The 13078-nt window shown below is 46.3% G+C and overlaps 1 protein-coding gene across 11 annotated transcripts in view; it reads right to left on the bottom strand.

Moving 5' to 3' along the window:
* Positions 1-12243, bottom strand: part of IKZF1 (IKAROS family zinc finger 1) — a 96250-nt gene extending 84007 nt beyond the window's left edge. For 2 of the 11 annotated variants that reach the window (XM_073239124.1, XM_073239128.1), the window contains exon 1: positions 12114-12241. Coding sequence is in view for 1 of the 11 variants with exons in the window: in XM_073239130.1 (XP_073095231.1) it covers positions 12114-12243 (130 nt within the window). In the remaining 10 variants the exon portion in view is untranslated. The other 9 variants (XM_073239130.1, XM_073239131.1, XM_036992940.2 and 6 more) reach the window with 9 other exon arrangements.
* Between the last annotated feature and the right edge of the window lie 835 nt (positions 12244-13078).

The following is a 13078-nucleotide window of genomic DNA, read 5'->3' as shown; positions in this document are numbered from 1 at the left end:
TGTTTCCATTTCATTAAATGTCTAGTACCCACCTCCCCCTCCCACCAGTGGAACTCTGTTAGGTAATCAGCTTCCCTTAGATTTTTCATATGCATGTTCAACCAGTCAATGACATCAGCATGCAGCCAGGGCGGTGGCTGGAGGCCTGCCCAGAGCACCCCTCTCTCCTCCCCATGTGGACCAATGGCTGGTTTTCAGTGCTGGTTTAACATTCTTACTAACCTAGGAACAGGGCCCACGTTTGCAGTCTGTGCTGGGCCCTGCATATTCTGCAGCCTGTCTTGCCTGACATCACATGGGGTGCCTTGAGAAGATCCCTTGAACTTCCCCAAACTCCAAATTTGCATCTCTTGGGATAAAAAAGTGGTAACTTTTTCGTAAAAGTGACTGCTTTTAGGCAAACACCAAAGGAATAATCCACCCATGGGGAAATGTGAGGGAAAGGAAATACGCCCCCTTCGAGACTGAGATTATAAGAGACAGCCCTTGGGGTTAGAAGAACCTTGAAACACCACCCCATCCCCAGCGATTTGTGTGCAACCCAGGCTCTGTACATATTTCCAGACAGTGCTTAGTTAGCCCTCTTCTCCCACGTGGAGGCAGTGTTCAGTGGAAGATGGAAATCAGGCTTGATATGGTCTTGGCTATAAAGTGGTTTACAATCAGAAGAGGAGTTCATTACAAAAGTGAATAATAGCCTGTTTTCAAACACCCTTGTCTAAAGGAAAACCAAGATCAGTAGGCTGTAAAGGGAGATGCCAGAGAGAACAATGACTTCACAGAAACATCCTGCGATTTTTCTGCTTGGCACGGGGAATCCAAACCACTATAGCCAGAGTTCAACTTACCGACCGCAGAAAATACAGCAACATCAGTAAATAGTTGTCACCTGTGCAGTTCTTACTTACAGCCATGCGTGCTTTTTAATTGTTTCTTTGGAGCAAGCAGTTCTGAATCTTGCACAAGGGGAAACAGATGCAGAGATAAGTGAGAGCCAGGGTGACAGTGGCTGTCACATTGTGGCTCCAGGTGAGCCCAGCCCGCCTTCCTAACCCCCGAGGCCATCACTCACCCTCCTGTCTGATGCTGGATTGGACACTAATCTGGAGGTCCACAATGTTGCTCTGTCTTTCCCTCTGTCTCCTTCATCTCTCCCTCTCCCTCTCTCTGTTTCTGTGTCTCTCTCTGTCCTTCTGATCAACAGGGTCAAACAGCACCTTCCTAGTTTCAGTTCCACGGAGTTGGCATATCAGTGACTTCAGAGAACAGAGCACACTGAGGACCAAGCCAGAGCTGAGAACAGGAGCAAAGCAGGCCATGGCACCTTCAGTCGCCATAGCCAGACCAGGGAAACATGGACGCACCGCCTATGCTAGCCCTGCAGAGGAGCTTCCCCTGGGGACAGGGAAAGTTTCTGGAAGTGTCCTCCTGACCACACCTTTCTTTCCTCTTTCTACACTCACAAGGGACCAGAACCTGGCTGGTACGGGTATCCAACAGCCCTGGGTGGCCAGGCTTCCAAGAGAGGCACCGCTGAGTCTCCAGAATGTTCCACCTGTCAGTGAGCATAAGCCCCAAGCCTCAGCCTGAGTGTCAGGCAGCCTGGGGGCCACTGGTGGGTGGTGGGATGGGGGACCCCTTCTCTCTACAGCGCACATCCCTCTTCAAGGTGCTTTCTCTGAAATATTGGGGCTCTTGGTAATTCTTAAAAGATGAGTCTGGATTAATGAAGCCACAATTAAAAGCCATATGCCTGTTAAGAACCACAACTTGACTCTATTTCAAGCTGCCCAGATTAATGGCTATGAAAGAACTGCCAAGTACACAGCATGCCAGACTTGCTGTAATGACTTACTCATGGTCACTCAGCATTAGCCCATTCATCAGGAGCAGGTCTCCGAGGTTTAAACAATATTAACTATTTTTAAAAAAACCAAACAAAAACAAATACCATGCACAGTCTGACCACTATAGCTAATAACACTGCATTGCATATTTTAAAGTTGCTAAGAGGGTAAATCTTAAAAGTACTCATCACAAGAAAACTATTTTTTTTTTGAAACTGTGTGGTGACAGATGTGAGCTAGACATTTTGTAGATCATTTTGCATCATTTTGCAATAGATACAAATACCCAATCATTATGTTATACACCTTAAATTACTATAATGTATAACAATTTGACCTCAATAAAAACAAAACAAGAAGATCAATAAACAAAACAAATGCCTTTCTCCTGCCCTGATACTGTACAGGTAGTTTTCTGACTAGTAATATTTCATAACATTTCTTAAATGCCTTATAAATGGCCAAAAAAAAGATTGTAAAGAAAAGAATGCTGGCACTAACTAGCTTTATTTAAGCAACCTTCTATGCACTGCTATTTAACAGCAAAGTGCTAAGCCCACGGGACCATGAGCATCACCCACCCCGTCCACTGCTTTATTTGAGTGCCTGGCCCAGTGTCCAATGTAGGTAGACCTATATTCAATATCCATTTGCTAAATGTGTGTACTTACTTTCACAGTTAAACTGTACTTTTAGTAGTATCATATATAATCTGTGTTACTATTTCCATTTTATGGATGGGAGGACAGAGGCTAATTTAGCAGTAGCCTGCCCAAGGACAAACATCTAGCAGACAGCAGACCTCTGCTGTGAACCCATGGCCACCGCACGGTGCCTTCTTCTTCATTCCACCCTCCTGCCTGCTAGGACTTCACAGTCCATGTTGCAGTCCCACGTTTCAAAAGTATAATGACAAGGAATGCATGTTACCTATATCTTTACAGAAAATAAGTGTGTTCTCTGCAAATAACACAAACTTTATCACAAAACTACAATCTGGTTAAATCCTGATTATTTGGTGCAATTAATTAATTTTTTCTCTCTGATGAGTAAGATTGCACTAGAGTTAAATTTGGAGTCATTTCCTTATATATTCAATAATGCTTATTTTAAAGGGGGCAGGTACGTGGGTAAAACACGGGCCCAATGTGTAATCTATTTAAAATGCCTTAGGTCACAGACCACTTTAATAAAAGTCATTATTCCTGCCGAGAGAAAGTCCTTTCATTTTCAGACAGGTAGATTTTAGTTTTGCAAATCTGTCATATCACTGTGAATTATAGTTTCTTAAAAAAAGAAATGTTTCAAGAGCAAGCTAAGGCAATCTGCGAGGTCTTTGTGTCTAGGTACGGGAACCTTATAGGTTTTCCTAACAACTTGACAAAACAGGTCAGGAGAACATAGAAAGTTCTGGGCACTCTTATTTCATTTCTGATTCTTTTCATTCTTCAAAAATTAGCTGCCAATCTACACACTTGCATGATTATTCCCCAGAGTATTGCTGGAGCAAGCAACAATGAAAAACAAGATTTAAACAGGACAGCAGCCAATTTGGCTGCCATGCCACCCCTCACCTCTATTTCACTGAGCCACCAAAAACACTTCCAGTGGTTTGTTCTACTGTGAACCAGTTTTTGAGGGCAAATTAGCTCAGACGTGCAATTCTGTCTTCACATTTTTTTCTAGGGGCAGGAACTGATATGCAAAAGAGGAAGGGTCAGAGGGAACTGAGGAAGCCTTTTCAAAATGCAGCTAAAACCTTAAGAACCCTCTTGTTTGAGAACAGTGTTAGCAAAGAAGTATTTGACACAGAAAGTAAAGAACCGAAGAATATTGTTCAATGCCATAATGGAGCTCCCTGTCTCCTAGTGAGGTACCAAAAAAGATATGAGATATTGCATTAGAATTATTATTTTTTAAATAGAAAAAAAAATGGAGTTGGAAACAGTTTTGTGTGTTCACACACTTGTTCTTGCTGTCACAACAGGTCCAGGGCAGGATCTCAAGTGGCCCCGCAACGCTCTGTTGGGTGCACGTGTGCACCCCTCTTGCAGAGAAGAGGCTTCCCTCTAAAGACCTTGCGCGCCTCTGGCTCTCAAACCACTAACAGTAACTACTGTTTATGCAGCAACCTTGGGAGAAACATGCATGCTCACAATTTACATACACTTATTATGGGACTCTTCCTGGTTCTGACCGTCATCACAGGCCACTTCCTAGGCAGCTTCCTCAAATATAAATGGAGCTTTCCACTTCATCATTAAGTAAAAATGCCAAGTTTAGAATCATTTTCTTTTACCTCTTCCCGATTTTGGAAGATCTCCATGCATGGCCAGCCACTATGCATCAAAAATGAGATTTACAACTTAGAAAAATATGAAAACTGTCCCCAAATAAAGATTTACACATGTATCCCCAAATACGCTAATGTTTTTTCATTTACTATTGTAAAATGAGGAGACAGAGGAGGCATGTAGGAAAAATTGTGTTTCTATTACTTAAAAATTTTTTTTTCATTTTTAAATAGATATCAAGTTACAATATTAATCAGTTTTTCTACTAAATATGCTACCACAAAAGATAGTCTTTTATCTTGCCTTCTTACCAGTGAGTTTCTCTTAACACTAGTAGATCATTTCATGTGGACATACTTAAACTCAAGTTAAAACTGAACATGGTAGAAAAATCACTTGTAAACCCATAATATTCCCCAAAACAGACCTGCAAACTGAGGTTTCTATCAGGCCACTGGACTTTTTTTTAAAGAAGGGCTTATGTGAGTTTCCTTGGTGAAGACTGTATTTTGTTTGGGTCTAAGGAAGTAAAGTTATGCAAATCCTCACAGGGATGTGCAGTTGTTTACAAATCCATATGTATATGTTTATTCCCAATGCCTGGAAAGCCATCATTGATTTTCCCACTGAGGGCACTGCCCTATTAACTGTAACTTTTTTTCATTTTTTTAAAGATAATGCTATACTGGTACAGAGACAAGCTGATAGTGAAACAAGATTTACAAATCTACACACAAACACAGAGAGAAAATATGTTGTAGAGCAAACACACCATGAGATTCACTGTTACCCAGACATCTATTTTCCTCTTATTCCTTGCTATATAAAAAGTTGCTTTGGACCAACCTGTAAGAGAGGATACCTCGTTCCACCTCCAGCGAGGTGGAGCTGATGCCATTGACTGTCCCCACGTTAAGGCCATATGGTTTCTGGGTTAAAGGGAAATTCTCCCTGAAGGACTTGCATTCTGAACTCAGTTCTGTGTATAGAGCCCACGAACCTGTCAACTCTAATAAATTAAAATGAGGTACCTTTTAATGAAAATTATTAAAAAACCATCTATGCTCACATCTTTAAAACTATGTTCCCAGTATTCAGAATATGAATTCAAAAATCAGTTTCCTTAAATTGTAGCTCAATCTCTTAGTAGCTTTACTACTTTGAAAATTGACCTTGTGCACCCTACCTTCAAATGGTTCAGCTAGAGTCTAACTAAGCTGTGTCTGAGAAGAATAAAGGGAAGAATAATGTATCCGGTATTTGGTAATAATGATTGCTATGGGCAATAAACCAAATAATCACAGAAACGAATACCACTCTTGATATTCTGAACTGGCTCTTTAGTTGGATCAAATTAGCAAGAAAGTTTTAGATTTCCATGTTAACTCTGTGATAGAGAGCTCATCCCTAGCTGTCCTGTAACCCAAATCTCAGAGGATCCTGAAGACAAAATGCTCAACAACACAGACTATATGACAAGATCCATGTGAATATGATAACCCGTGGATACAGATCCGCAGGGCGGCGTGGGCTTTCTGTAACCCACAACCTTTAGCCTATAACGTCCTCACGTAAACCCAGGAGGAGGAGGGGTGGCGTCAGTAGAATCTCACAGACGCTTACAACTTCCTCATTTGTGGGGCTACAAAAATCGGTATGTCTTTACATATGATCTAGCAGAAAACGCTCATGTCCATCAGAGAGCAAAATACAGGAGAACTAATGTTAAACAGTGTAGTCAGATTTTTCTGCAGCCCTTAATAAGTTTAAATAATTTATTTTCAATGTTTTCCTTTATGGTTTTCTTTTCCAGCAAATTTACATCTCTTAGAAAGCCACGTCTGCTCTGGATTAAACTGAAAATTCTTCAAATTCAGGAAAACATACACAACAAGCAGAAGCAGGAAAACACATATAGAGGAGCACTAGAAATTTCCAAACCATTTAAAAATGGTAATTAATTGCCTTATCTCTAATAAGCTAATTAGCAGTATGATTTTAATTTAATGAAGTGGGATACACAATTTATCTATATGTTTTCACTGTGGATCTCTTTGGATATCACTTTAATTTTCTGCCCTACACAAAACTCAGTACAAAGGTGGTAGAGGAAAAGGTCACTTTTCAGGCTAAAAGTGGGGCTCGCGCCGGGGGGTCGCTGGCTCTCTCATTCCCATTAAAAGCACTGGAGGACATTTCAGAGTGTCTCAGACGTAAGCTTATAAAAGATCAATTCCTCATTTTCATTTCTCCTAAAGAATCTAAAGTAAATGGTTTTCCCATCAGGTCTAAGTGATGTCTTATGTGCTGTTTCATTTGCCCCAGAGAAAATGTGATCTAACAACAAAAATTTACCAAAAACTGATGAGCCAATATTCACAGTGGAACTCATACCTTTAGAAAAGGAGTCTAAGCCAAAGCATATTGCTCAATTTTAAAGTTTCAAGCTAACAGAGAATGTTTTAAGTGTTGATTTCAGTGTGCAATCTCAAAAATGGAACATAAATATCTATTTCAATATGTATAACGGCTTTTATAAACAATTTATGTAGTTCTTAGTCATTTCCATAGTCTCTGCAGAAAACTCCACTTTTGAAAGCAGGAAGACAGAGAGAAAGAGAAAGAGAGTGAAGAGGGAGAGGCAGGCAGGCAGGCAGGAGAGAAGCTTAGGGAAGGGAGGGATGCAGGAACACGGTGGGGCCCTCCTTCACATCCACAGCTCTCGGTCAAACCCTAGAAGCTCGGCAGCAACCAGGTATCCATTACAGCTAACTTTTGGCGCGAAAGCTCCAGGAAGAGAGTCAGATTTCCTTTAGCAATGAGCTGATTGCTGAAGAAAAGTGAATCATCGCACACTTGAATGAGAAAATAAGAAGGCACTTTCCCCCTAAATAGGGCCCATTTCAGGCAATTTGTTAAGCCATGGCCCTGCGCCACCAGCCATCAGGAGGTGGGGCGTGGGACACCTGAAGGCAGCGCGTGCAGACGGAGCATAATGATGCTCTCCATCATCCGGACAGGTGGCAGGAGGGGTGCAGGCTACCCGCTGCCGAGCCACCAGGTCGCGGGGACCAGAGGGCCACCAGCTTCTCCCACCTCCGCACACGCAGCAAAGGAACCGTGTGGAACTCACCGATGAACCTGGCTTCCCCAAGACCAAGGGTGCTGCCTTCCCACACAAATCCTGCCTTTGAGGACTGGGGTCTTCAGACCCCTGGCTGCATAGAGGCCCAGACTCAGCCACCTGGGAGGGACCCTGCTGCCCGGTGATGAGCCCTCGCCTGCACCACGGCCTTCACACTCCACTGGGGCGGAGAGAAAGGTGGAACTATTTGCCAAATATGCAAAAAAGGAGGGAAGATAGTTTTCTCTCAGGAGAAGAGAGGCGGGAAGGGAGCCTGTGCTTCCTGTCCTGACCAAAATGGGTTCAGAGATTATTAGGACGTCTGTCTGATTTGACAGGCTTGCGGTGGAGGAGGGAGCTCTTTTAGTCAACAGGAATTGTGAGTTCCCCAAAGGCAGAAATGGCCATGGGAGAAGGGAAACGGGGCTGGCCTGGGCTGGGAAGACAAGTGGCCCCATGCCTGGGACTTGGGGTTTTCACCGTTTTTAACAGTTTGTCCCTAGGCGGGGCTCGCAGGCACCTATGACATCCACCTGTTTATCACAGCTCAATCCAAGGACCAACGGTTAACGGAACCCAGCAGCCCATGGCCTGGAGCTTAGGCCTCTGCTGCCCTCCCTTTGGGCCTTTCTCAGGAGTGACCCCCAGTGACACACAGAAGTAGGCTGAGCTCTGCTCATGTCTCCCCTCAGAAATTTTCTGAAAAGCTTCTTTTGTTTGCTGTTTCATTTGTAATAATGCAACACTTCACTCTTACTATTTCATGATGTCTTAAAAATATTTGTGGGAATACCATCATTTGAAAACTATGCCAAAATAAGCTTTTAAAGCAAGGGCACTGAAAATGGGCATGAACACCTATTGCAGGAGACGCAGAAGGATATCTTGAGGTGTGAAGTCATTTGTTCAACTGCAAAAAACAAATGCCATGGGACTGGGTGAGGATCCCCCAGTGAGTGTCTAGTGGACACCACAATAACATTTTGTTGCTATTGCTACAGTCTGTTTGGGGGGCTGAAGTCCCTGATGGACCCCATTCCTGTCTCCTTCCTCACCTGAATTTTAAATGTGTGTGCATATAATGCCAGTACTCTGAAACTCAGCCTTCCTAAGATCTAAATCACACATCAACATGTACTTGTTTTGAGCAAGAGAATGATCCTTTGTCTCAAGGTGTAAACTGGATCAATTGTTCTCCTTTTGTTAAGTCCTAAAGGATGGGTCATTGTGGCTTTTACAGCTCTTTTCTCCTGTGAAATGGAACAACTATACATGTGAGTCTGAGAGCTCTGCCAGCAAAAACATACTGACACAGGACAAGGAGAAGGAGGTGCAGAGGCCCATGGTTAAAAGCAGGAGTTACAGGGCCGGAAAATGCCTGTCAGTCTCACAGACAGCAAGGGTTTGCCAGAGACCCTAAAAAGATCTTGGTTTGTTCTCTGTCAGCTGGGTCCATGGACGTGAAACTCCATTAGAACAAGGCAACAAAAACCAAAAACCAGTACTTATTTCATAGTGAAATGATTTCATAATAACAAAGATTAGAGGAGGGAAAATAACCCAATGTCATCACATAATGCTGTCCTTGATGAATCTTAGGTTAACTGCCAGTACATTACATACATATATTGTACTAGACAGACACCCACAGAACTAACATCACTGATGCCTAAACTTACCATTATAGAAAGGAAAATCTATCTTGTTTTAATAAAAGGTAAATAAACAAACAAACAAAATCAAAGAGGAAGGTCTTTATCACTCAGGTTGGGGCTGTTTGATGTCAGAACTCTTTCCCATCCTGCCCCAGGCCTCTCTCTCCCATGCTGTGTGCATGCTCTGTGTGTCTGTGCGTATACTCCTATGATTTCTTGATATCCTGTATCTATTCATGAACACGCAATCTTGAAGTAGACACAACGTACGTGTATGTGTGGAGGTGGGGGCTTTCATGGCATGGCATGTAGTAGGCAGTATGTATATACATAGCTGTTCCCCCAAATTTAAAAAGTTTCACATTTATATTGATAATATGCTACTACTGCATTAACCAAACATGAAACACACAGATCCAAATCAAGGGGGAAAATTTCCCCAAACCAAAGACCACTGTTCTTAAGCTCTAAGTCTTAAGGCAAGTGACAAGATGCTGTGGTCCCCAGCCCTACTGGGCTTCAGACCTCAGGGCCAGGAATTTCATGATGATCTTAGTTTCTGAACTAGGGAAATGGCTGCAAGGACAGCCACAGTTTACCTTCTCTCAGGAGACCTCAGACCAACTTCTCAAAAGGGTCAATTATGAAAATATTCACACTTTTATTTATGGGCCTATGGGCTCATCCTGAGACCACGAGAGTGAGTCTTATTGCTCCCAATCCCCTGAATTTCAGAGGATCTGTAGTTTTCCAAGATGTAGTACCTTAGTGAAAACAATGATAAATAAATAAACAAGAATGGTGGTGTCTCTAAAACTCCTGCCTGCAACTCTCACAGAGATACAAAAAAAGAGGTAAACATGACCATTTAACTCATGTTTTTGACTTTAATTCTGGGTCTTCAAGATGGAGAAGCACAATTATTTTTTTCCATGTAAAAAAGGTATAACCATGTATGTTCATAAGAGATTGTGAAATCAGAAATAGCCTATCAAACCAGAATGGCACAGGGTTATAAAATGTGACATTATTTGTAGTTATTTTTAAACATGTTCTACATATTCTATGATGTAAGCCTGGTAACCTTGTCACAGATATTTGTCTGCTTAAATTTTAAGTCACATACCAAATAGTCTGATTTGTCACTGAAGCATTTCTGACACATTTAATATAAATAATACTTAAATTTTTATTTTTAAAAATCCCATAAAAAAGATGAGTCTAATTAACCTGGTCAAACAGACATCTTCAAACAAAGAAATTCAAGAGGCTCAGACGGTTTCCTGAAGGTTTCTCTCTCCTCTCAACTCAAAACCAAAATGAACTGATCCTTAAAACCATTCAAATTTCTATAGAAGTTTAAATATTATACAACTTAAATATTTTCAACTTCCATAAAATTTTCTCTATTAACAGAAGTTAATTTGACAGGCAAGTGGCTATTTCTTCAACACCAGTTGGCGTCTCCAGGTTTAAAACCAGGTACCTCAAAGCTGAAATGCACCTCGAGGAGCAGGGTGGAAAATTATGAGTGTGCATCCAGAGTGAAGCACGCAGCCTTGAGATTCGCTCTGGGCCGCCTGCAGCGCAGGGAGAAGAAACACTGCCTTTGAAAGCAGTGCCGGATCAGCCCTATAGAATCCTGACCCTCTTCCCTCTTTCTACGCGTTACCTCTGCGCCTCCCAATTAGGACAAAAAGCAATCACACCTTCACGCGATTCCTTAGGAATCCCCAAGGAACAAATCCGCTTAAAAACACACTTTTAAATACAATCACAAATAACCTGATGCCTCATTACCAAGAGGTTTCATAACCCGATAGCCAAAATTGCAGTCAGCAGAAGTACTACCAATTTCTCAATCCGGGATAATTCCTATTTTGCAGAAAGCAAGCTCAGACACGATCAAATTATTTTACAGTCGAAGCAAAAGGCTCGCATCTCAAAAATAAAAGAAAGGTCGTTATGAATGACTTTATAAAGGCTGACTTCAGTGATCTCACCTTGTAAGTATATATCAATTTAAATATGACTGGAGCTAGAACGTCCTCCTCATGGTGGTGACAGCAGGGCGGCCCAGAAGTGTCCCACCGCCGGCCTGTCCCGCGCCTGCAGTCACGGTGTAAAGTGATGGAGGCTCTGACAAAAGTCAGCGCTCTCACCGTCCCCAGAAAGGACCAGCGGACCAGAGCGAAACCAGGGGTTACAAATCTGCCTCTCCTTCCTTTCATTCCCCAAACCCCCTTTCTCTTTTCAAAACCCACCAGTTACTCCAAGTTTTCCTACTGAAATTCAATTTGAAAACACTCACGTGGGTGTGTGCGTCGCGCTTTGGGGGCCAAGACTGGTCCTCGGGGGCGAAGAGCGACCTCGGAGCCCGGGCTCCCTCTGCTCTGCCGGGCTCGCGGGGTCGGCCGCCTCGCCGCGGCCCAGCCTCCCACCGGCTCGGCCGCGCTCCGCGGGGACCCAGGGACTGTCGCCGCAGTCGCCGCCCCGCGCGCGGGCCGCGCAGGCACTTGTTAGAGTGCCCTGTTAACTTGGCCGCCCGGCTCTTCCCAGCTTTCTTTCACAATGACTTCCTGAAGTTGCTCACTCGCATTGTTCCCCATTTCTCCGCCACGCTCCCCACCCCCAGCGGCTCCGACCGGACTTCGCGCTCCCGGTCCCGCGGCTGCCCCGCGCGCACAGCGCCGCCCACGGGCCGCGCACCTGGGCGCCCCGCGCCGCGCCCCCAGCCGGCCGGAGCTTGGCCACCTGCGGCCCCGAGCGGCGGGGGCCCGAGCGCGCGCCAGCCGCCCGCGTTCCGCAAACTTTGCGGGTGCGCACACCTCTGGTCCCAGCTCCGCCTGTCCGCAGCCGCCCTGCCCTCGTCCGGCTCGTTGCTCCGGAGCTCGGAGCGGGGCACGAGCGGGGCGCGGAGCGGGACTCGGAGCGGGACCCGAGCGGGGCGCGGGCGGGACTCGGAGTGGGACACGAGCGGGGCACGGAGCGGGACAGCGAACGGGGCAGTGATCCGAGCGCGGAGCTGGGCACAGAGCAGGGCGCGCCGCTTCCGTCCCCACCGCCGGGTCGCCCGCTCCCGCGGCGCCGTCCCCACCGCAACTCCGGGACCGCGCACACAAACTTTGCGGCGGAGCTGGGATGGGCCCCGGGCCCCCAGGGCCGCCGGGGCGGCGGCGGGCGCGGGCCGTACCTGCTGGCGCCGCCGCCGGCTGCAGCCCGCTCGCCCGCGCCGGGCCCGCTCGGCGCGCCGCCGCCACCCCCGCGCGCAGCGCGCCCGGGCCCTCCCCTCGCCGCCTTGCTTCCTCATTCCAGCGCCGCATCGCGCCGCGGCCCCGCGCGGCAGGTGGCTGCCCGCGCTCTGAGCCCTGAGCCCAGCGCCCGGCTCGGCTGCGGCTGTGGGGGACCCACGCTTAACCCTTAGGGGCCCGGCGCGGAGGACGCGTGCGGGGCAGCCGGAGTGGGGGAGCCCGCCGCCCGCCCGCAATCCTGTGCCCGGGGCGGCCCGTCTGGGCACCCGCAGGCTTGTCCCCCTCAGGGGACTCGAGGGACTTGGGACACCGTGAAGCACTTTCCCTAGAGTATGGGGCGTCCACTGCCCACCCAGCTCCACTTCCCTTGCACTGGGGCTTCTTGGCCTCCAGGTTCTGGCTGCGACCCAGGTTGTGAGTGCCCACCCAAGGGGGTGGGAAAGTTGATCCTCCGCAAGTGAGGGGAAGGTGCGATTCATTTTCCCAGACAACCAATGGAATACCTCTAGGCTCTCTTCCCTCCCACCTGCTTAAAGCAGAAGTTAGGATCGCGCCTTTCACCTTGGCCCTTGTGCACACGCAAGTATGAAAGGTGGCAGCGGAGGTGACACCGAAAGCGGTCTGAAGCCCGGCTGCATGGGTCTTTGTGCCATAGACCTCTGCGTCCTTGTACCCGTGGCTCGCGCGTAAGGCGCAGCGGGTCTCAGTTGAACAGGAATGCAAGCTTTGACAGCGCACCTCTTCCCACTCTAGATGCATCATTGTGATTAACCAGGCCCCACCGAGCCGGAGCCGGGCGAGAGTGCTGTATCTGAGCAGAAGAGGAAGAATCGGGAATTCAGTAAATGTGTCCTGAGCCCTCCAGAATGCTAAGGGAGGGCCTGAGATGAAGAGCTGAAGCCTCTGC

This window comes from Manis javanica, chromosome 6, assembly GCF_040802235.1.
Source record: "Manis javanica isolate MJ-LG chromosome 6, MJ_LKY, whole genome shotgun sequence".
NCBI lineage: Eukaryota > Metazoa > Chordata > Mammalia > Pholidota > Manidae > Manis > Manis javanica.
Note: the sequence above shows the minus strand (reverse complement) of the source record. Positions and strands in the feature narration are given on the sequence as shown.